We start from the raw sequence: 23,640 nt of genomic DNA on the forward strand, positions 1-23,640 counted from the left end.
TGGCTCAGTGGGTTAAAGCCTCTGCCTTCGGCTGGGGTCATGATCCCGGGGTCCTGGGATCAAGCTCCACATCGGGCTCTCTGCTCAGCAGGGAGCCTGCTTCCTCCTCTCTCTCTCTCTGCCTGCCTCTCAACCTACTTGTGATCTCTATCTGTCAAATAAATAAATAAAATCTTAAAAAAAAAGTAAAAATTCATAGTTCATTGTTCCAATATAAGGAGATATCTCTTGTAGTGTCAATCATTTAACTATGAATATTTTCAACATTCTTTTAAGAGTAATTTGTAGTAAGAGCATGAGGAAGAAGTAGATCCACTTTTTAGAAACTGTGGAATGAATTGAGTAGTTTCTTAATATACACTCAGTTGGACTTGATTGGTGGATGTTTCTCTCCTATTACTGTTCCCACTACCACAGATCAACCCAAATGCCTAAAAACTGGAATCTATAAGCATCTATAGTATCTGCAGAAAAGAAATCAGGAGGTAAGGGCATCAAATAGAACAAAAGACTCAATAACTGTTTTATCCTTTGAAGATACTTTAATTTTGCTGTTATGATTACTTAAAAAACACAGTTGTTTTCAGCATTTCCTAGCTAGAGTGGTGCATAGGAAATTCCATTCTAAACAAAGAATTAATTAATGAAATAACAACACACCTTAACATTTTACATTGATAGGTTACAGTTTACAAGGTGCTTTCACATACATTATTTCATTTGATTCTTACAACAAGCAGATAAAACAGTCAGTGGGAAAAAATGATTTTTTTTTTTTTTTTAGGCTTTTGATGAGTATTTTCAGGCCAATGGGCAGTCAATACAAGAACATATCAAAAAAAGACAGCAATACCCACAAGCCACAATATCTTTTTTGGTGGGTTGACAGTTTGATATCAATTGGATTTTTAGCATCAGTGAAGGAGGAAGGAATCAAAAGAGACATGAAGTCCTTGTGATATTCAAAAAATTATAAGAACACTGTAAGAGATAAGGAGAAGAAAGAGAAGAAAGGCCCTAAAATATCACCTTACCAAGACTTATTTCAAAGCACATTATCCCTTCAAACTGTCAAATAAAAAGAATCTTGTCATGACATGTGAAAATTAGAAAAGACCTTAGAAATTGCCTAATGGAACTCATTTTGTAGAGCTAAGGCCAAGGTCATCCTGCCTGTGACAGACAAGCCTGAGACCCAAATGTCTTGACTTTTGAGTCAGGGGTCCTTCCTCTGCAATGCCATCTTCTTATTATTTACTGAGGAAAAATGTCATTTCTTCTGTTTCAAATAATGTGATTTGAGGTTAAATACTGATTTATTCCACTGATTTCTTATTCAAGTTTTTATTTCGTTCTTGGTTAAACTGTGGCTGAAACTGTGAGTTTTATATAACTTTAAGATATATTAATTCAGTGTACTTGATTGGTTGGAAATAGACTCTTTTGACATATCGGAGAGCTTGCCCATGTTCTTTAAATGGAGGGTAAAATGGGAATGGCGAAATAGCCCTCAAAGCCAATGTACGCCTAGGGGTCATCAACCTAGGCAGAGTCTAAATCTTTTTAACTGCTGAAAACTAAAATGTAATAATCAAAGTGTCATCCCCATGATTTATTAAAATAATTTTACAATAATATACAATAAAGCTACCATAGAATTTGTAGCATACACATAGAATACAATGATCAGCATGTTCTTGGGCCAAAAACTAATTAAAATATTTTATACAAATGTATTAAATTTATTAACATGATGATATTTTTTTGTCACATAAAACTTGATACAGCAAAGTATTTCATATTTTCCTTGCACATTTTAAATATAGGTGGACCAACTGAAATCAGCATCAGCTTTTAAATGACATAACCATGCAAAAACACTTGACAACCAATAGATGTACAGATTGATGCAGAGAATATTCCAGACAGGCTTTTTTCAATGTCTTCAAAGGTTTTATACAGGGGTGTGGTACAGAGGAAAAGAAGTAGTCAGTGACCTGCACCAATAATGAAGCAAATAGAATGCTTATATATACATTAAGATCGGTTTGATTAAAAACAACTTATATGCATGTAATTGATAATAAAAAATGAACACAGTTTATTTTCGACTCTTTTGGTGTGTTGTTTTAAGATAGGTCACTGACACACGGAGATAAAACCAGATGGCAAAATTTAAAAGCAAAGACGAAAGTATTTAAAAAACAGAGTTAAGCCATGGATTCTCAACAAACGTTGAACTAAGTGTGCAAAAGTGCCTGAAATTTCCACGTGACAGCAATGTTGTTGGCAAAGAAGTATAAAAAAAAATTAAACTCAAATACTAAAATTGTATCTGCATGATCATACATTCTGTTTACTGAAAGAAAAAGGCTTGAAATTCTGACATGTCTAAAAACATCACACCTCAAAATTAAAACACAATTGTGGCAGTTTTAAAGAACTTTGTCCCTTTTCCTCATTGATGAGGCACAGGATGAAAGCCAAAGCTTCAACAGTGCCTCTCCCTCAGGCTGACAAATAGAGTACATCAGAATAACCTGGCAACAATTCCTTTTGTTCTTAACAAAACATTACTGCAAAACAAAGCAAAGCGAAACAAAGAAAAACCTCATATAAATAAGAGCATCTCTATACTGTTTACAAGTATCAAGCCATTTGTTTGACTCAGCAAGGTATTTGTCCGCCTTAATGTTTTTAGTTCTCTTCCTTTAAAAAGTTTACAATGAGGACTATTTGAGAAACTTAAAAATTGTCACTTTCTTCTTCAGTCACCTTCTGTTAAAATACTGGCTAAAACCCTTATGGAGATGTGAAGGTTTAGGAATCTTAGAGCTAGCTCTAATACCTACAGAAATGCTGGTACCAAGTGATGATCCATAGCATTAGTTTTTCCTGTGAATGAGACACATTTGCCACACTGCACAGCTGGTCACTTAATTACTCAAGGGGAAGATGATACAAAAGGTAGTGATGGGAAATAGTGCCTCTGATCTCTAGGAATCCAAACTGCTGGGGCTAGCTACTCGATGTTAGTCTATCCAAGTGTCTTGCCAGAGCAGTGAATTCTACGAAAGTTATTATTTTCTTTTGTATAAACTGCCTTGTTGGTGAGACAAAAAATTGTCTTCAAAAATTGTCAAAAGTGTTGGCAAAACCGAGTCTGAGCTACGCAAAGTAAAAATAGTTATTGGAAGTATATCCTCAAGCCACTGACCAACAAAAATAATGGCAAGAACTACCAAAGGCAACACTTATCCTTCCTTGGAAATATCACAGAGCCATAACACTGCCCATCCGAAACGCTAACAAAATTAAGTGGAGCATTGTTTGGAGAAAAACTGATGAAAAAGGAAGAAATGGACACAGGGCAGGAGAACAACAAACCAAAGGGAAGCAGGAAAGTGTCTAGTTGTGTGTTATGGCACAGACAATGCTTTGCTTAGCGGTGCCTTGTTACAGAGGTGGATGCAGAGCGCACACACGGATGGCAATAAAGACCTCACTCAGTCGCTGGAATGACGGAACTAGGTAACTGCTTCAACAAGGACGGTCTCAGCTCCACCGTATCTCCCAACAGAGTGCAAAGACTGAGTGTGAGTTCTGATGTCATCTTGTTGCTCGGCTTTAAAATTCACAAAATTCTTTTGCACATTTTTCTGTTATAGAGACGCGGATATCTTCTTCTTCATAGTCATCAAAGTTGCTGGTATCTCCAGAGCCTCTGAACTTTGGTATGAATGGTGCTTCAACCTACATTTGAGAAGGAAATGTAACTGTGATATTACGATTTATAATAGGAAAAATATATTTGGTTTTCATCCCAGTCCTGAGCACAGAGCTCTTTAAACTCTTGGACTTCATAAATGTTACGTTAATGAGGTGACTTTCGGAAAGCCCCTAGCTAACCTAAGGATGGGTGCTGACTAGACACTTGGAACTTTCAGTCTTAGCCCCTGACCTCCAGGAGGGAAGAGGGGCTGGAGACTAATTTAGTTGCCAATGGCCAATGATTTAAATAATCATGCCTATGTAATGAAACCATAAAACTTCACAAGGATGGGGTTTGGAGAGTTTCCAGGTTGATGAACAAATGGGGATTTGGGGAGAGTGTTGTGCTTGAAGGTAGCAGGAAGCTCTGAGCCCTTTCCACATACATGTCCTATGCATCTCTTCCATCTGGCTTTTCTGAGTTACACTCTTTTATAATAAACTGGTAATAGTAAGTGAAGTTTCTGAGTTCTGAGAGCTGCTCTAGCAAAGTAATTGAAACCCAGGAGGAGTTTGTGGGAACCTGTGATCTATAGCCTCCTAGTCAGAAGCACAGGTGGTTAGACTTGTGATGAATGTCTGAAGTGGTGGGGGATAGGGGCACTGTTATAGGACTGAGCCCTCAACCTATGGGGTCTGATGCTATCTCCAGGTAGATAGTGTTAAGACTTGAGTTAATTGTGCGGTGGTGGTGTGTGTGTGTGTGTGCGGCGAGGAGGACACACATATTGGAATAATAAAGAAGAAAAATGAATGCTTGGGAGTTTCTAAACACCAAAGAAAATACATTCCCACTATTATTATATGGTAACATCTTTAAATGCCTTTAAGTCCCTAAATGATAACAGCATTTGAAAAAGCCTCAAACAGTAGGTTTGCTATTATCTCAACATTTTCATTCAAGGAATGGTACAATACTTAAGAGATGTCTAGGATAATTAACCAATGGTATCAAAATGCCAGCACTTCAGGTTACAGAATTCTAGATTTTTCTTTATCAGTTCTTTCCTTTTTAAAAATTTTATTTATTTGAGAGAGAGAGGGTTTGAGTGAGCAGGGGGAGGGAGGGAGAGGGAGATAAACTCAAGCTGATTCTGCGCTGAGCCTGATGTGAAACTTGATCTCATGACCTGAGCCAAAACCAAGAGTTGGATGTTCAACCAACTGAACCACCCAGATGACTCATGATTCCCCGCTTCTGATACAGAGTTCTTTCTAATATGTAAACCAGTGGTCTCCAAAGTTTTTTGATTTATATGCCTTTTAACAAAATATTTTTGAGTATAAATCACCAATATATGTATAGCTATTTATAAATTATTTACTCACATAAGTATGTTAGTATAAGATATATACACAAACAAGACATTTAAAAAGAACAAGGTAAAAAGACCATAGGACTGGGAAGTCTAATATCATCTTTTAGTTTGCCAGCTGGTTGCCTCACATGCACACTCTGGGGACTTTGGTTCTGCACCATGCAGAGGAATCAGCTATGCAGACAGCTGCCTCACATCTAGCCAGGCAGCCATTTAGGATCACACCTGTTGGGATCATCTCTACATGTACAGTGGTTGCACAGTTTGAGTTGTCCAGGCCTCTTTCTTCCGTTTCCTGTCTCTCTGCTAGATGCCTTGTCTATTGGACTATTTCATTGCTTGTGAGCACTTGGTCAGAGAATAACAAAGACTATGAAAACTATTCAAATTATCATTTTTGATAATTTGGTATTGGTGTGCACAGTTATAACTGAGATGACATTAAAAAAAATGGCTACACTGAAGTACTCAATTATTTCTATTTATAAATTATCCAGGGATCTTCAAGTCCAACTGATAGTCAAGATATGCAGTTGATCAATCTGTTCAATACTACAACCTGTTTGCTATAGGGTGCTACTTCTTGGCAGATAAGCTGTTCACTATCTAAGGTAAGTCAAGCCCTCTGGAAAGCACATGAACTCTAAATGGGCAGTAGCAGTTCAGTGTAATCCCTCTTAAAGAATAATTGTAGGGGCACCTGGGTGGCTCAGTTGGTTAAGCATCTGCCCTGGGCTCAGGTCATGATCCTGGGGTCCTGTGTTCCAGCCCCATATCGGGCTTCATGCTCCGTGGAGAGCCTGGTTCTTCCTCTCCCCCTCCCCCACCTTGTGCTGTTCTTCTCTGAAATAAGTAAAAGACTTTTCTTTAAAAAAAAAAAAAAAAGTGTAAAAATATAATACATAATATGGGTATATTAGTAAATGCCAATAGCAGAAATTTTTCTTTTTAATATAAATATGAAAATATTAAAAATGTGTCATTTTAAAAATACTAATAAAACAGGCCAACCTCAAGCAAATCTAATAAATACATCTAAATATAGCATTAATTAACACAGATATAACAATAAAGATAGTATAAACAGTGATAATTACAGAGGGATATGGATAATTTTATAAGAAAATATAAACTTCTGAAATTGACTGAAGAGGTAAAAACTTAGAGACCAAAAGCCAAAGAAAAATCAGTTTGTTAAAATTTCTAAGTAATAAGTACAAGTTAGTTCTTATTTCCTCAAGTGTCCCAAAGAATAAAAAGACATGGAAAATTTCCAAGCTCATTTAATGAATTCATTCATTCATTTAATGAATCCCATAATCTCAACTCCAGAAAAACAAAACTGCAGGTAAATAAAACTTATGACTATATAGAAAAAGATCCTAAATAAAATTTTAGCAAATCGATTTTGCATATTTTAATAATATTTTGCAGGTATTACAGTAATAATACCTCATGATTAAATGGTGTTCAGGAATGTGAAGATATCTAATTGATATAATTCATCATGTTAATATGTCAAAGAAGATAAAGCACAATAAACTAGGAATCAAGGATTTTTTTTATATGTTTTTTGTTTTCTTTTCTTGATATTTCCTTAACCTGATCAAGGATATTTATCCAAGACAAATAGCTAACTTCATATTTGAAGCTAAAACATGAAAGGCATTCCCATTCAAAACAAGAATAAGACAATACAGCTCAACAGTCCTACTCTTTAAGTAGAGGCAAATGATACCTCCGCCCACTGTAAGTATTTAACAATAAAATGCAAGGAAATCACTGAAAAACCTATGGAAATCAGCAACAGAATTTAGTAAGGTGGCCAATTACAACACAAACATAGAAATTATGTTTCCCCCTATAGTCTACTATAATGGCAAAGCAAATGCATTTGCAATAGCAATCAAAGTATAAATTTAAGGAATAACTTTATTTTTTTGAGGAATTTATTATTATTATTTTAAACTAGGTTCCATAAAGGCCCCGTTCATAGTGAAGCATAGATTTTGGTTCTTTAAGAAAGAAATTGGACCTATATGGGGCAGGGCTCTCTAAGATGTTATTGAATGACAGAAAATGTTTGAATATAGGTAGAAATATAACATGTTCATTATAAGGAATTTTCAAGATTTTGATTCTCTTCTAACTAATATCCTGTTATCCCAATTAAGAACCCCAAATACAATACAAATATTTGGAAAGACCAATAAAACAGGGAGTTATTGTTAAATGGGTACAGAGTTCTAGTTTTGCAAGATGGAAGAGTTCTGGAGAGACATGGTGGTGAAGGTGACACAACAGTGTGAATGTACTTAATGCCACTGAACTATACACCTACAAATGGCCATGACAGCAAATTTTGTATTATGTATTTTTCATATAGTAAAACTATAAAAAAATCTGAATTATGTACTCTTTTCCATAATATTTATAAGAACTCCACATATTAAATATATATTCTGAAAATTAAAAAAACACCATAAGCCTATATAAAATGGTATAGTATACAGTACAAGAATAGACAAAAGGAACTCCATTAAAAATAAATTTCATGGGGCGCCTGGGTGGCTCAGTGGTTGAGCCTCAGCCTTTGGCTCAAGGTCATGATCTCAGGGTCCTGGGATCGAGCCCCGCATCAGGCTCTCTGCTCAACAGGTAGCCTGCTTCCCCCTCTCTGTCTGCCTGCTGATCTGCCTACTTGTGATCTCTCTCTCTGTCAAATAAATAAATAAAATCTTAAAAAAATAAATTTCACAAACAGACTGAAGTATTTAATAAATTAGCATTAGTAAAGGTGGAATTTCAAATAAGGGGCCAAAAAAGTCAATTCATTCAACAAATGCTGAGAGAACAAAAAGAAGTCAGTTCAAAAAGCACTGAACGAAAATATAGATTCAATAAGTCCCCCAAATAGAATTGCTCTTGGCCATACAGCACATCCAGCTGAGGTAATGATGCTAAGGACTGTTTCATGATTTAATGGCTAGGGAGTTTCTGAACCTATCTTATGAGATGCAGAGACTACTGTACTCGCCTTGTTTTGGTCTTTGTTGCATTATTAAATTCTTTTAATGCTTTGTTTTTGTAATTTTTTCTAAAAGATATAAACTTGGAAAAATGTGCTATTAATATTCAATGACAGCATTTACATTTTTTTCCTAAGGAAATTCACTCGTGCTGCACAACATCATTAAATATGGCAAGTCTCTGAAACATTAGAAGTTTTTGTTTTATGGGGAAAAAAAGCAATATATTCAAGATGTAAACACTTTATAAATACAAATTATCTTTAACCAGGCATTTAAGAAAGAAAGGTGAGATAAATGTAATTCAGCACAGCAAAAGCTTTTGTTAAATGTCTCAATTTGTTATAAAGGTGAAGTGATAAACACTGAAAAATATCTAATGAATCTAGCTATTAAATGTTATTGAATCTAGCTTGTGCCAATTCCAGTGGGAGAGTCTATTTGTTTATATGTTGTTTTTCTAATGTGGATTCATATCGGTTTTGAAATGCAAACCTTTGGGACATTGTCTGCTGTATCATTACCATGATATTTGAAGAATAAGAGGCCTAGGTAGGAGAAATTTGACACTGAAAACATTTCAGGTTGATGGTCAAAACAGAATATGCTTTCTATTTTATCAAGGAGAAAACTCGTTTTTAAGCTGTGGGTTGGAAAGGTCCCTTATGTCCTGCATAGTATTAATTCAAAGGTAAAAAAAAATTAAAGTCCTGTGTTTGGTTGGAACAATCTCTATTACCTTTATATAATTTAAATACCAACTTTGCAAAGCTTTTAAATTAAAGAAACGGCTCACCTTCCTCTGGTAAATAGCAATCCAATCTGTGGTGGCAAACCACTTGTGAGTTTTTATATCACTCACGCCATTCTTCAGGTTTCCAAACCGCTTCGTCAAATCCACCTGCAGCAGGTTCCTTAGAAGGTCCTTGAGATCTGAACTGAAGTGCGATGGGAATCGGACCTGTACCAACACACCATGTTGTCAAACATACATTCCAATGGTTAGCATGGCCTCAACTTTAAACAGACCAGAGACCTCTGAAGAAAATGCTTTAAAGGGTTAACAGATCCATTTCTGAGCTCTTTACATTCTTGCTGTGGTTTTCTGCCAGTGCCGCCATCACCTAATTCCTGTTGCGTGTCATGACATTACCTCAGTTGATCTTCATTTAGGTATGCTGTATTATCTGTGTATGTCTCTTTCCCCCAGACCATGAACTTCTGGGGGGAGGGTACTGTGCCACTTTTGTGTTGTTATTCCCCGAATTTATTACACCATTTCAAATAATGTAATTCATCCAGCTAACTGTAATTGAGACCTACTGTATACTACACTGCTCTCATGCTGGATATATAGCAATGAACTATGGCATACCTGGCGAATATGGTATTAATTCTATTCTAAAGATGGAGAAGGTAGGATCTGCAGACATTGTATAACTTACCCAATCATTAGACTACAAAGTGGCAGAGTTGGGACTAAAAATCTAGTCATGTTGCTAGGCTCATGAATTTTGCTCTTTATTACATGGTCTTCAATTTATAGTCTGATTTTAAAAAAGCTCAACGTGATGTACATTCTCATATTTTCAAAGTATAAGTTAAACCATTAGCAGGCAAAGCCAGACGCTATGGCAAAGCCAGATTCCTAACTCTAGTCTTCTGCTACTGAGGCTATTTTGTACTGAAGTGTGTTTATATACAAAGTGTGTTCCTAGGACCCACTTTCATCAGAGTCAACTAGGAGAGTGGAGAGATAAAAATGTTTATTTCTGGGGCTTACTTCAAATGATGAGGGCCCTGGGTCTGAAATTCTGAGGTTTTTATCTCTAAGTGATTCATTCATATGTGCATGAAAGCTTGAGAAACATTATTTGCAACTCTATTCACTACTTTGTGCAGAAGTTTTATTTTTTCTGTCAGTGACAGATGCAAAAAATTTTAATGTAAGTAAACTAGAATCATCATACTAGAGGAAAACTAATATTTGTGTCCAACAACCAAAGACTAATTGAAGGTCAAATAGCTAATAACTGAACAGGATTTGGGGTCAACTCATAGAAATTAGCAACTAAAATCCTCATTTTTGCAAAGCTTATATTACCACAGATTATAAGAGGGTTTGTGTTCTTAAAAAAAAAAAAAAAGTGAACTGCCACCATCTTTAGTTTTTAGTTCTAAAAGTAAAGTTTTATTGCTATAATGGCTTATTAGAAGTTCAGCACTGTGCTAAACTTAATGCACACTGGCTCATAAAAACCAAAATTTAACATTAAGGTAAACATGATTATGACTTCCATTTTACAGGTGATGTAATTGAAACTTACACAGATTAAGGTATTTGCCAAGACTATAGAGCTAATAAGTGGTAACAGAGCTGTAATTCCAAACCAGGTATTCTGACTTCAGAGTATACACTCTTAATTATTCCATACTGTTTTCATGATTCAATAACCTGAAAATAGTTACTGTCAGGACACTTCCAAAAGAATGAAATTTTCATCTTAAAAATATTTGCTGCACACTTCCTCATTTATCATAGTTGGGGTAGAAACTAGAGAATATGTGGTATTCAAAAGGCATACTGTCTAAAAATAACATGATATATTTACACAGTGGTTATATTTCAACTTTGCTTAGATTGCAAAGAAGTAACTTATTGGAAGTGGAGCTATCCTTGTTTGGAACAGAGTCTGCATGAACTGCTCAATGTAGAGTGCCAGTTATCTTCCCTTTCATGATGCTCAGAACACTAGACAATGTACCATTCTTTCAGATTCAGGTAATGTGCAACAGAATGCCTAAAGAATAAACACACCTAAATAGAGTAGTTCTTTATTTTGGAATGCACATGAAGTATTGGTGTTGGATTAGTTAATGTGTGTGTATACATATGTAATCTTTAGAAGAGTTATTCTCAAACGGGGAGTTGTAGTTGGTGGGTTGTGACGGTAGACATCAGAGTTATCTGGAAACCTTATCAAATGATAGACATATCCTCTTCACCTCTATATCACACCCTGTTCTCCCCCAGAGATTCTGTTAGATAGCCCACACTTACATAGTAAGCATGTTAATGATGAGAATATGTCAGATCTTTTAAGTATACTGAAGGAGAAATAATGGGAATCATTATGAAAGTATTTTTTTCTATGATCTGAAACGTAGTTTCTTTGTTGACTTGTATTTCCAAAGAGCCATGTAGATTCATCAAACTGAAATTAGCAAAAACCAGAAAATGACTTAACCACAATTATGTTTTAGATGCAAGGCTTTTATTTATGGTATATTAACTTGGAAACACCAAAGATATCTATAATGGGAAGAATGACTAATTTTTCCTTCAAAATTATATTAAGAAGAGTATTATTTCTATTATTATTAATAATTATAACTGCTGTAGAAATTGAAATCAGAATTCTAGAATATTGGAGCAAAGGAAGTTTTAGTTTAATTTAGTCTAAACCTTCAAATTAGTCTAAACCTTTAAGATAAGGAACCCAAGCTCCAGTGAGACTACCAACTTAGTTTCATTCTTGGGAAAAATAACTTAATCTCCTGACTTCTGCGTCCTTCAGCCAGTCCATTATTGGGCAAACTGTGAAAGTACCTGAAAAAGAGCCAGATATGGAAAAGAAAAAGTCTAGATTCATTAAACCATTAGATCTGAGAGATAAGATTTATTGGAAACTGGCATTAAAATGAAAGAGGTATTTGCAAAATATACAGTAATATTTCCTGGTTAGGATTCTTTAACAACCTTTAGAGACTAAGTTACTTCTGAGTTTCCTAATAATATATTCTTGAGAGTAGATCTATTTCTATGGTGAGGTACAGACATACAGAACAAGCTTTTGACATAGACTGTGTATCAAAGTAGTCTGTGATAATTTAAAAAATACAGATGTTTGGAATACACAGAAGACTGACTGAGTCAGTATCTCTGAGAATGAGTGTCCACTTCATGAAAGCTTCATGAAAGCGGAGATCATAACTAATTGCTGTATCTATCACTGGTCTGACATACAATATGTACTCAATATTAAATGAATGCAAGAATTCAAATTTGACAAATAATGATTGAACACCTTCTATGTGTTAGGCACATAGTGTTTGGGATACAGTAGAAACAAAATAAGACAAACAGTCTTATCTTCACAGAGTTTCCATCCTAGTAAGGAAGATAAATGATAGTAATTTACCAAAATGTTGTCATTCACTCATCCCCCACAAACTCTTGCACTGTAAGGTCTTTGATTTTTACTCTGAAGAAAATGGGGAATCATTGCAAGGTTCTGGAAGGAGTAACACGGTCTAATTTAAAATTTTTAAAGAACCAGTGACTCAGAAGACAGCAGTTATCAGTGGAGGTGGTAAGAAGTGGTTGAATTCTGTATATTCTAAAGGTAGATAAAGATAGACCCCAAATGGTTTTCCTGTGCATTAGATACAGAGTGAAGACTCCATGGTGTCTTGGCCTGAGTAACTGAAAGGATCATGTTGCCATCAACTGAGATGGAAGAGCAGTAGGAGGAACAGATTTGCTAGGGAAAATAAAAATCTGTTAGTTATGGACAGAGTTAGTTTAGGATATTTATTAGATACCCGAATGGAGATCTCAGGAAGTTGGTTACAAGTGTGTGCAACCCAAGAGTCAGGAATGGACTGAAAAACTGAATTTGGAAATCATCAGTTGGTATTTAAAGTCATGAAGCTGGATGAGAGCGCCAATGGAGAAAGTGCAGAGAGGAGAAGAGGACCAAGGCAAGGAGGGTGACAAGGAAAGATTAGTAATGCAGGAATAAAACTAAGATTGTGAAGAGTCACTGAAGCCAAGGGTACAGATAATAAATGAACTACTGAATTAGATTCTGTTTCTGGCTTTGCCACAAACTACCTTTTATCTTTGGGCAGTTCTGAAGCTTGATTTACCTACATATAGGATAAGAGAATTAAGCTAAGTAAAACTGAGCATTTTTAATCATCTCAAAAATTCTACCAGTCTCTCACTTCCGTAGAAAGAATACCTGAGTTTCAATTCCAACTCAGTCACATACATGCTCTCTACTTTTGGGCAAACTTTCACTTTTCTGAGTCTCAGTTACCTCATCTATAAAATGATGAAAGTGTACTTCATCCCCCAGTTTGAAAAGAAATTAGGTAATTTTTATGAAACTGATGCAAGGCACTAATTCAATACATTTTTAATTTTTTGACCTTTCTGTTAGAGTAATATTTTAATAAGTTGAATTTTCAAATCAAAGAAGGAACTTGGAAGACAGCAATATCTCTAACTAGATATCTGGACTATTCAAGGACAGTCTGTGCTAGAAAAGTCATTTGGAGAAGGCAAGAAGTTCCTTCTTGTCTTAATGTTGTACCTTTTAATTTATAGAAGAGCATTTTCTTCTTTTCTTATGGTATATAAATTTGGTAGAGTGAAGGAGAAAAAAGGAAATAACCCTATTTTAGAAAGACAGCATTGTAAATATAGCTGATATTTTAAACAACGTCACCAAATCACATCATGTAATATGTTAAACCACCTACAAAATTCACTCTGAATTATCAAACTTGATAGAATATTGGTTCTGCTTATAAAGTCTTGTACTTTTTTTTTTACTTTTAGAAATAAAATAAAACCAAAATCAAATTTGTGTACACTCAGTTTAATCACAGAATTACAAAGTTGATCTCTGACTGAAAAAGGGAAAATTTTTACTGCTGTTACTCTGCAAGTGACAGGGAGATGGCTTAACTAGTAATATGACTTTTTATGCATTGGGATAAAATTTACTGGCTTAAATGACTCAAAAGAGTTTGCACACAGCCACCGAGCAATAATCTGTTAACTCCTGTCCATAAGCATGCTGGAATAAATTTTTAAAAATTACCTTTCTGTATCTGAAACTAATGTACCACATGCTGGCTAACTGAATTTAAAGTTTAAAAAAGAAAAAATTACCTTTCTAAATTAGGTATAGTTCTAAGAAATCTATATCCCAGTAACAAATTTATCTAGCAAAAGTGAGCATATATATTAATAAATTTTTCAAAAGACATAACAACTTTCATACATTAGATTTCCTATAGATATGGTACCAACCTCCACACTGTTTCATAGGACCTGAGGCAACTTTAATCAGCCTGGATCTTTATAAATAAAAAGAACTGTACATTTAAAAAATACTTATCAAATGTGAGTACTACAAATGTGGGCTCTCTGATCTGTTCTTTTACCTATGCAAAAAGAACGGGAGTTAGGATGGTTACAAAGGACCATTATCCACCAGATCCTCATTCCCTTCACTGCAAAACAAGTTGTCGTCATTTGCCCAAAAGACCACTACAGTAAGGACTGTCTCAAAGAAACTATTAAGAAGAATTTTAAATGACCACAGCAAAGTGTTAAGAAATGGCCTGGGTTTTCGGCATTGGTAAAGCTGCTTTTGAATTTTATGTAAATGACTACTGAGTTTCGAAGTTTCTTTAACTATAGCCATAAACAAACTGAAAATGCATTTAAATTTCCCAAAAGCATTAACAATAGCATCTTAGAAAAAGTGTAGTGGTATTTCTGCACATGTGTTTATTATTTAGGAAATAGAATCTGTGCAGAAAAGAGATAATGTAGCAGATTGGGGCTTGCAGATTGGGGCCTGCTTGCAAGTTTAGCCCTAGGCAGGTATCTGGGAAGTGGCATGGTTAACAGTTCCTTACAATGATATGAAACTTTCCCTAAATAATGAGTATTCACTGTACCTAGATTGTACAAACAGTATGGCTTATACTGAATATCTATTTTGCTCTGTGAGTTTGGGATGTAGGTATGCACTAGGCAGAAGATGTGTATATATGATCCCAATAAAATCACTGGGCACTGAGTCTCTAATGAGCTTCCCTGGTAGACCACAATTTGTTGCTGGAAGAACTAACTCCACTGGGAGAAGACTCTTGAAAGCCGTGCCTAGTTTCCTCAAGAGACTGCCCCATGAGCCTTTCCCTTTGCTGATTTTACTTTATACCTTTTTGTTATAAGGTATCTTATAATGAATGTACTTGTTAGAATAGATGGTATTAATTTCTTGGGTATTACTATATACTGAAGTCTAAGACTCTTCCTAATGAATCACCTAAACTGGGAATGGTTCTAGGGACCCATGACACAAAAAGGAATAGTCCGTTAACTGCTAATCAATTACCCTTCATGTGAATGTGAATTTCCCTCGAGGAAAAAATACACTACCTCTTTGATCATTCTCCATATACATGTGTTTACAACTTTACATTTTGTAGAGTGTCTCTGTGTGCATTTCTGGTGCTCATTAATAATGGATAATATTTACTTTATATGTAATGAAGCTCAGAATTTTTTTTTAATTATATAATTTCAAGGACTGTAAAGTTATGGTTTCCACAACAGCTGTTGCTTGACTGCCTAATTTACAAGTATCAGTTTTGAACACAATATTAAGTTTTATATTTCTAAGAGTAATGCAACCAGACAGAGTTGTTGTGGAAACCATAACTGATTCTTGTCACAGAGTATATGGCACCGAAGTATGAAATTTAAAGACTATATACAGAAACTCAGCATATATATTGCTAGGATATGGCAACTTTAATGTGAGAATTATAAGACTTTTCTGTCAACTATCATTTCTAAACCTGAACCTTGATATTGCGTGAATAATTTGACATTTAAAATACCACCTCTTCCTTTTTTTTTTTTTTTAAAGATTTTATTTATTTATTTGACAGACAGAAATCACAAGTAGGCAGAGAGGCAGGCAGAGAGAGAGGAGGAAGCAGGCTCCCCGCTGAGCAGAGAGCCCGATGTGGGGCTCGATCCCAGGACCCTGGGATCATGACCCGAGCCGAAGGCAGAGGCTTTAACCCGCTGAGCCACCCAGGCGCCCCCTCACCTCTTCCTTTTTTAAAGGCAAAATATGTGTAGGAGAGAAGCTAACAAGCTGATTGATCATCTTTCTGTGCATTAAAAATACCAACATGAATTAAAATATTGTAATAGAGAAAGTACTTAATCTAATTTTCAAATGTATTCCAGTGAATTAATCACTTCATTAAATACATTTTATTTTAATTTTGATGTTACTACACCTATAGTCTTTGTAACATGGTTTCAGAATGGAAAAGTATAATACATATAAAATGTAGCATAAAATAATAACAGACTTCTAAAAAATTAGAAAAAATTATTCTCATTGAAACATATATTTTTAAATGATACATCATCCAAACCATTGACGATTTTAAATACAAATACAGGATTTGTAAGACCATAATTTGATTTTTAATGACTTGAATAATTACAAAATTAAAATATTTGTCTTCAATTTAGCTTTTATTTACTAGCTAGAGAGATAATAATACTTTTGTAAGGTAGATAAAGATACATTCTAGTTTGGGTTTGAGTGTTGAAACAGATAGTTTTATTGCGAATGGTGCAAAAGACTTTATGTTCACATAAAACAGATCCTAGAGATCACTTAATGGCAATATTCTGCTTTCATGAGTTCTACTCTAGCAGCATAGGGGAAAGGGATGAAAATAACTTTATATCCAATATGGGAAGAGATAATCTGGCAATCTGGCACCTTTAGTTAAAAACAACAGTACACCAAACATCCTATTCTATTTCTAAATAAGTGAAGAAAAATATCTGTGATAAGATAAAATTTTATGTTGCTAAGGTGTTGTCAAGGTGACTCATTTAAACAGTTATGATTTTAGAATATATGCAGATTTAAATGTTAAGTTAATATTGTATCCTGACTATTAGAGTTTGATGTGATATAAAAACATATTCATAAGTGGTTAAAAAACTTTTACACAATGTTATGATTGCCTGATGAAGGCCAATTCATACAAATAAAGGTACATTCATTTTAAATAAAGCAATTTTTCTAAGTAAGTGAAATTTAGTTATGGCATCCTTGTCAGACAGTTTTATTCCTTTTATAAAGTTAAGTATACATAAAAGCAATCTAGTAAAGATTCAGGAACTTTGTAGGGGCGCCTGGGTCGCTCAGTGGGTTAAACCTCTGCCTTCGGCTCAGGTCATGATCCCAGAGTCCTGGGATCGAGCCCTGCATCAGGCTCTCTGCTCAGCGGGGAGCCTGCTTCCCTCTCTCTCTGCCTGCCTCTCTGCCTACTTGTGATCTCTGTCTGTCAAATGAATAAATAAAAATTTAAAAAAAAAAGATTCAGGAACTTTGTAATGATCTATAATTAAATTATTTGGAACTATTAGTGTAATTTCTGCATTCTTAATCTTGGTTGAGCCCTATATATACTGTTTTTTCCTATATAAACATATCTCTGATAATGTTTGATTTATGAATTAGGCTCAGTAAGAAATTAAAAATAATGAATAATTATAACAATCTGCTGTAATAAAAGTTATGTGGGTGTGGTCTCTTTCTCTCTGTCCCTCTCTCAAACTCTCTTTTGTACATTACTCACCCTCTAGTGATGATGTGAGATGATATAATTCCTACCTGATGACATGAAGTGAGGTGAATGATGTAGGTGTTGTGACATAGTGGTAGGCTATGAATGACTTTCTGATGATAGCTCAGAAGGAGGATCACCTACTTTGGACTGTAGTTGACTGCAGATCACTGAAACTGCAGATAAGGGTAAACTATTGTATGCGTCTCTCATTCAGTGATTTTAAAGTATTTTAGTTCTCTCAACATTCTTCATATCATCTTTGGTTCTTATTCTTTCTTGAGATCTTACATAAGCTACATAATGGTGTTGATCTACAAAGCTTATGCAACATTATAGAAATAATGAATGACAGAGGAAAAATAAAATATACTACTTACCTTTCCAGAAACAATCTTTTCATAAATCTGAATTGGTTGGTCTGCAAAGAATGGGGGATAGCCAGCTGCCATTTCATAGATTAACACGCCTAATGCCCACCAATCCACTGCCTTATTGTAGCCCTAAGACAAACAGCAGAAAATATTAATTATTACTTAATCTACTCAGAAGAGACTGAAGTCATAGATGATTTCAAAATGATCTTCAAGCATATGAAATTTGTTAAAGAGCAGTTGCAGAGCAGCTAGCTATTCAGGATAGAATAAAAAAATGAGTAAAATATATCATCACATTTGAATTAAACAACAGGGAGAATTTTCAGATATTGGATCAGGAAATACTATTAAATCTTCTTCCTAAAATCATTAAGAATATTGCAGACAATATATATCCCCTAGTTAACTGGGATAATTTAGTTGTTGCTCAACAATAGGAAAGGAGTTACTAAATTACCTTTTCAAGTCCATTCTAGGCCCATAACCTTATATATCAAGTTTTCTAGAGCATTCTTAGAAAAGCAAAGGTTTTTTAAACAAAATGGTAAATACTGGACTTCACAGTAAATAGTAGAGTTGACACAATACTCTATACTGTTGATGTTAGGAGATGAATATACTATGGGCATTCTTATCCACTTCACAGGATCTTAATGAAAGCTACAAGTTTAATTTGGAGCCTAACAAATGTAAATATTCAAGTTTGTTTTAGTTCTCCTACTGTCTTGCTTCTTATCTCTAAAAGGTATACAGAAAAAAATTACTAATTCGTGGGGTTTTTGTAAGGACTTTATCAAATAAAAGGAAATAACGTAGGTAAAAGTACACTGCAACCCAAATGTATAGTTCTAAGGTTATTTCTAATTGTTTTTTTCTCTCATACTAAACTTGCTAAAATTAAGAACTAGCAGTATTTATAAGAAAATAAAAATAAAATATTAGCATGTTTATATAGTTTGTTATCAATTATGATCAATGTCAGTTGGCACAAAAGATATGGGAAAAAGCCCAACTCATTCATGGAGAGAAATGAACTGAGTTTTTGCCACATCTTTTGGTCTGCCCTCAAATTACCTTCACCGTTCCCCACACTTCAAATTTTTTTTTAAATTTTAGCTTTACAAACCATTTAATTTTCAAATTACTAGCTAAAATAAACTATAATACAGAGTTTTTACTATATGTGTTTTTAAAGGGAGACTAGCATAAAAATAGCACTTTGTTTCGCTAATAGAAATGGGCATCAACTTTGCTTTAATCAACTCACTAGTAATGCCATTTATTACAATACTTCTACTATAATGAAAGCATGTGATGTTTGAGCCAGATCCTTTAGTAAATTTCGATTTCTATTTTTCAGATTGTGTGCTAATGTTTATAAACATTATGCCAGATATTTTAATACCCTAGGTATAGAGAATTAAATCAGTAAGAAAAACTAAATTACAATAGAAAATGGGCAAAAGACAGGAACTAATAATTCAGACACACACACACAAACAAAATCCACCAAATGTCTATAAAGCATTAAAAAAAATCTAATAACCAAAGACATGGGACTTAAAATAATAAAATATCATTTATTGCCTATTAAATTAGTAACGATTTTAAAAATAAGAATATCTAATGCTGGATAGTGTGACTGAACAGTCACTCTCAGACTGCTAATAGGAGTGTAAAATGTTACAATGGTTACAATGTTTTTGGAAAGCACTCTGGCAATATTTATGGAGAGACTTAAAAATATTCATACCCTTCGTCCCAGTAACTCTACTTCTGGGAATCTGTCCTGAAAAAATAATTTGAAATGCAGAAAAAGCTTTATGCACAAAATGTTTATGTTTATCACAGTTATTTATAACAGCAAAAAAAAAAAAAAAAGAAAAAGGAAAAGGAATGATCTGAATATTTAGCAACAGAAGAACGGCAAAATACTTTTTCATACATTTACAAATAAGCCATTAGAATGATGTTTGCATGCTTGTTATCATTCAAGTGAAAAAAGCTGAGTACAAACTATACATTCACTATATCTCAACTATGATAACATGCACAGAAAAATATATTAAAAATATTTTTTAAAAAGGCTATCTCTGGATGGTGAGATGACAGGTTTTTTGGGTTGTTTCTTTTTATTTTTCTCCCTTTTCCAAATTTTGTGCAATGAACATCATTACTTTTATAATATATCCACATTTTTTAAAGTTTTGGTGCTTATTCTGTTATCACATTGTTAAATGTTCTCACAGAAGAAATGTGTTAACAGCAATGATATTTAGATTACAAAAGACTGAAAAGTTATAGATAATTTAAATTATAAAGATAATGAGAGGAAAGTTGAATGAGGTCATTTATTTTATTCTTATATTTAGGTATATATAGGTTAGCCAAATTTCAATTATTCAGGGGGTCGTTCTCCAGTTTGTAAATATTAAGGCATGTGTGCTGTCCCTTTCTCTTTTCTTGGCATTATTTGTGTTCAGTCATTGTTAATTTCTCCTTTCTAGCTTTCCCGGCATAGGGATGGCAGTGGGAAGGAAAACAGAACCGAAACCATCCTTTTAGATAATTATACAAATTTCTCTCACGACATCTTCACTGCTTTGAAAAGTAAAACTATCTTAAAAAAGACTATTCAATTGCTATAGTATTCCTGTTTAAAATAAAAAGAAGTCTGCTTACATTTCTTTCATTTAAGTGGTAAAGTTGAAACAGAAGAAGAATTGAGAACTAGTACCTATCATTTTTACATTTGCCTTGTGGGATAACACATGCAAAAGTTTCCCACACTCCTGTTACTGGGAATAATTATGAAAAGGCTATGCTTTTTGTTTCAAAACATGGACTTTTCCTTTTCTTTTTACTACGTCTATATGATATGATGTGTGGTAATCTATTCCACAGTCTATGTAAATCAAACCATGATGCTGTATGCCTTAAATTTATACAGTGATTTATGGCACTTAGTCTCAGTAAAATTGGAAGAAAAAAATATGAATCTAGAGGTTAGATTTATTCACATTATATTTTTTGAAGTAGAGTTGACATACAATATTACTTGCAGGTGGACAACACAGTGATTCAACATTTTATATGTATTATGAAATGGTTACCATGATTAATCTAGTTACCATATGCCACAATACAAAGTTATCATAATATTATTGACTATATTTCCTATGCTCTACCATACTATTTCTCTTAGATCCAGAGTTAAAATTGAGAGGTTACTGGATTAGTGGTAGACTGTAAGTAATTATTATTTTAGTAATCAGACAAATTCATAATTTAGATGAGATAGAAGTTTAATATTAGATCAGTAAACTCTTTTTTAAAAGTCTACAGTGATGCATGCCTTATATTTTTACTTCTTGCATAATGGGATTATAAATATACCTTGCTGAGGATTATCTCTGGAGCCAAATACTCTGGAGTGCCACATAATGTCCAAGTTCTGCCTTTAACTCTTTTGGCAAACCCGAAGTCTGTAACCTATGAAAGAAAAAAAAAAACTTGTGAACATTCATTAATTCACAATAAATGTATTTATCATACTTAAGTTGAAAGTTAAAAATCACGGTTAAAATTAAAACCATGGAAAAAAAATTAAGTCAATGTAATTGAGACTAATCCATGCAGGCCACTATTAGTGAATGAAGGTTCACTCTGGAGAAATTTTCCCTGACTCAAACAAAGAAATAAACATCAAAAAAGGTAACAGTAGATAGTTTTAACAAAAATGAAGCAGTGCCGAAAGTGTTCCTTGAGTCCGGGATATGCTCTGCCATGAATTATGTCATTAGAAGTGCAAAAGCATCAACAGGAGAACCTATTGGTAACTGTGTAAAAAGGGATGCTCTCACTCTACTGATAGAAGCAGCAGAAAGAAAACACCTCCACTAGTTCAGTACTGGAAGCCAGGGCTGTTTGGCAGCTGCAGTTTAGTGCTAAAGGAGCAAAGACTCTGGCGACAGACTGGGTTCAAATTCTGACACTACTGCCCATGTGACCTGCTGTGCCTTAATTTTGTTAGCCTTAAAATGAGGATAACAGCAGTACTTATACTTTATAAGGTTATCAGGACTAAAAAAGATGATACATGTAAAACACTTGGAATAATGCCTGGCACTAAATGAGAACTCACAAATTTAGCTATTCTATATATTTCCGTATGTAGGAGCCTGTGTTCTGTTCACAGCTACAGACTATGGGAGGTATAAACAGGTTCTATTCTTGATGGGATTTTAGGTCTCTGTAATAGAGGCAGAACTATGAGCTCAATTTAAGCTATTAGGAAGAAGTAATTGTCTCGCTCAAGGAAAAAAAAATCCAATATTGGTAGCTGAGGTTAAATACATACAACTTTCACCTAGTATATTCTCAAATACGTTATATAAATGTGTTCAAGTCATACCTGGATATACCCTTGGTGGTCAATTAAGAGATTTTCAGGTTTTAGATCTCTGTAGATGAGGTCTAGTGAATGGAGGTACTCGAATGTTAGCACTATCTGAGCTGCATAGAACCGTGCATGGGGTTCACTACAAAGAAAAAAACATTGATTTTTCTATAAAATGAATTAACACATGGTAATTAGTAGATTATATAAAAAAATTAATATACGGTAGAGATATTTTAGAAGCAAAAAGAAATTTTTTCTTTTAAACATATATAATCTTGTTAGTTTCTGAATATCTACTAAACCTCTGAATTATCTTCAAATAATAATACTTTTTAATATACTTAGGAAGCAGCATATATTGAAGAAAAATATAACTCTAAAATAGTCATCTTATTTTAAATTATTATTGGCCATATTAGAAGATATTGATGTCTTTATGCTTATATCTGACCTTGAGAATGACTGAAAAGTAAATGTGTCAATTACATGGTCTATCAGGGCACTGTTACTGTTGATAGGCTCTGTCTACCTTTCTCAGAAATTTAAGTGCTTAAAGAATTTCAGAGAAATAAACACAGAAGTTGTTTAACTGAATTAATCTGAAGACTAATGCCATTTCACCCACACTATTCCTATTACAAAAATGATATAGTCTCATTATAAAAAATAATCATAAAATATTGATGAAGAGTAAAGAGTGCCCATAATGCTATCCAGAAACTGTAGATACAATCCTAGTGTCTGAATTTCCAAATCTTCTACTATCCATGTTTATACAGATATATAAACATAGGTATAATTAGTATGTGTAAACATAGGTGTAATTAGTATGTGTAAACATATACAGTTCTTGTATGTACAAATTAGATCAGTTGATAGATCAGTGTAATGTTGATGCTACATTCTGAGCATTACTCCAAAGGATGTACTGATTTTCTAATTTGAGTTTCTATTTCATCTGCTAATGTATACAATGAATTCTGCTAACTGGCCTGATAAACTACAATGACTTTCAGATTTATGTCCTCAATAAATAACATGAACTATGAATAGAATCTCCCTCAAGATGGCTGGCATTAATTTGATCTCTCAGCGCCAGAAATAGAATTCCAAAAAAGATTATATATGCTGCTCCTTTTGCCTGTCACTATATTTCCTAGGTTCTAGCCTGATACATATCAGATGCTCAGGAAATATTTGTTGAATAAATGAATATGTATGAAAGAAAAATACTTTTAGGGGAAAATATTTTATAATACCTTTAGAGT

At 34.0% G+C, this 23,640-nt stretch overlaps 1 protein-coding gene across 2 annotated transcripts in view; it reads right to left on the bottom strand.

Annotated features, from left to right (window-relative positions):
- Positions 1-526: 526 nt before the first annotated feature.
- The window catches only part of PRKACB (protein kinase cAMP-activated catalytic subunit beta), a 121,269-nt gene continuing 98,155 nt past the window's right edge, over positions 527-23,640 (bottom strand). For both annotated transcript variants that reach the window (XM_080801426.1, XM_080801425.1), the window contains exons 6-10: positions 22,385-22,511; positions 21,367-21,462; positions 17,974-18,096; positions 8,916-9,080; positions 527-3,753 (exon numbers count right to left, since the gene is read on the bottom strand). In XM_080801426.1, the coding sequence (XP_080657552.1) occupies positions 3,628-3,753; positions 8,916-9,080; positions 17,974-18,096; positions 21,367-21,462; positions 22,385-22,511 (637 nt within the window). In that variant the 3' untranslated portion in view covers positions 527-3,627. The remainder of the gene's footprint in view (positions 3,754-8,915; positions 9,081-17,973; positions 18,097-21,366; positions 21,463-22,384; positions 22,512-23,640) is intronic.

The sequence above is a fragment of the Martes martes genome (genome assembly GCF_963455335.1).
Source record: "Martes martes genome assembly, chromosome: 4".
NCBI classification, from domain to species: domain Eukaryota; kingdom Metazoa; phylum Chordata; class Mammalia; order Carnivora; family Mustelidae; genus Martes; species Martes martes.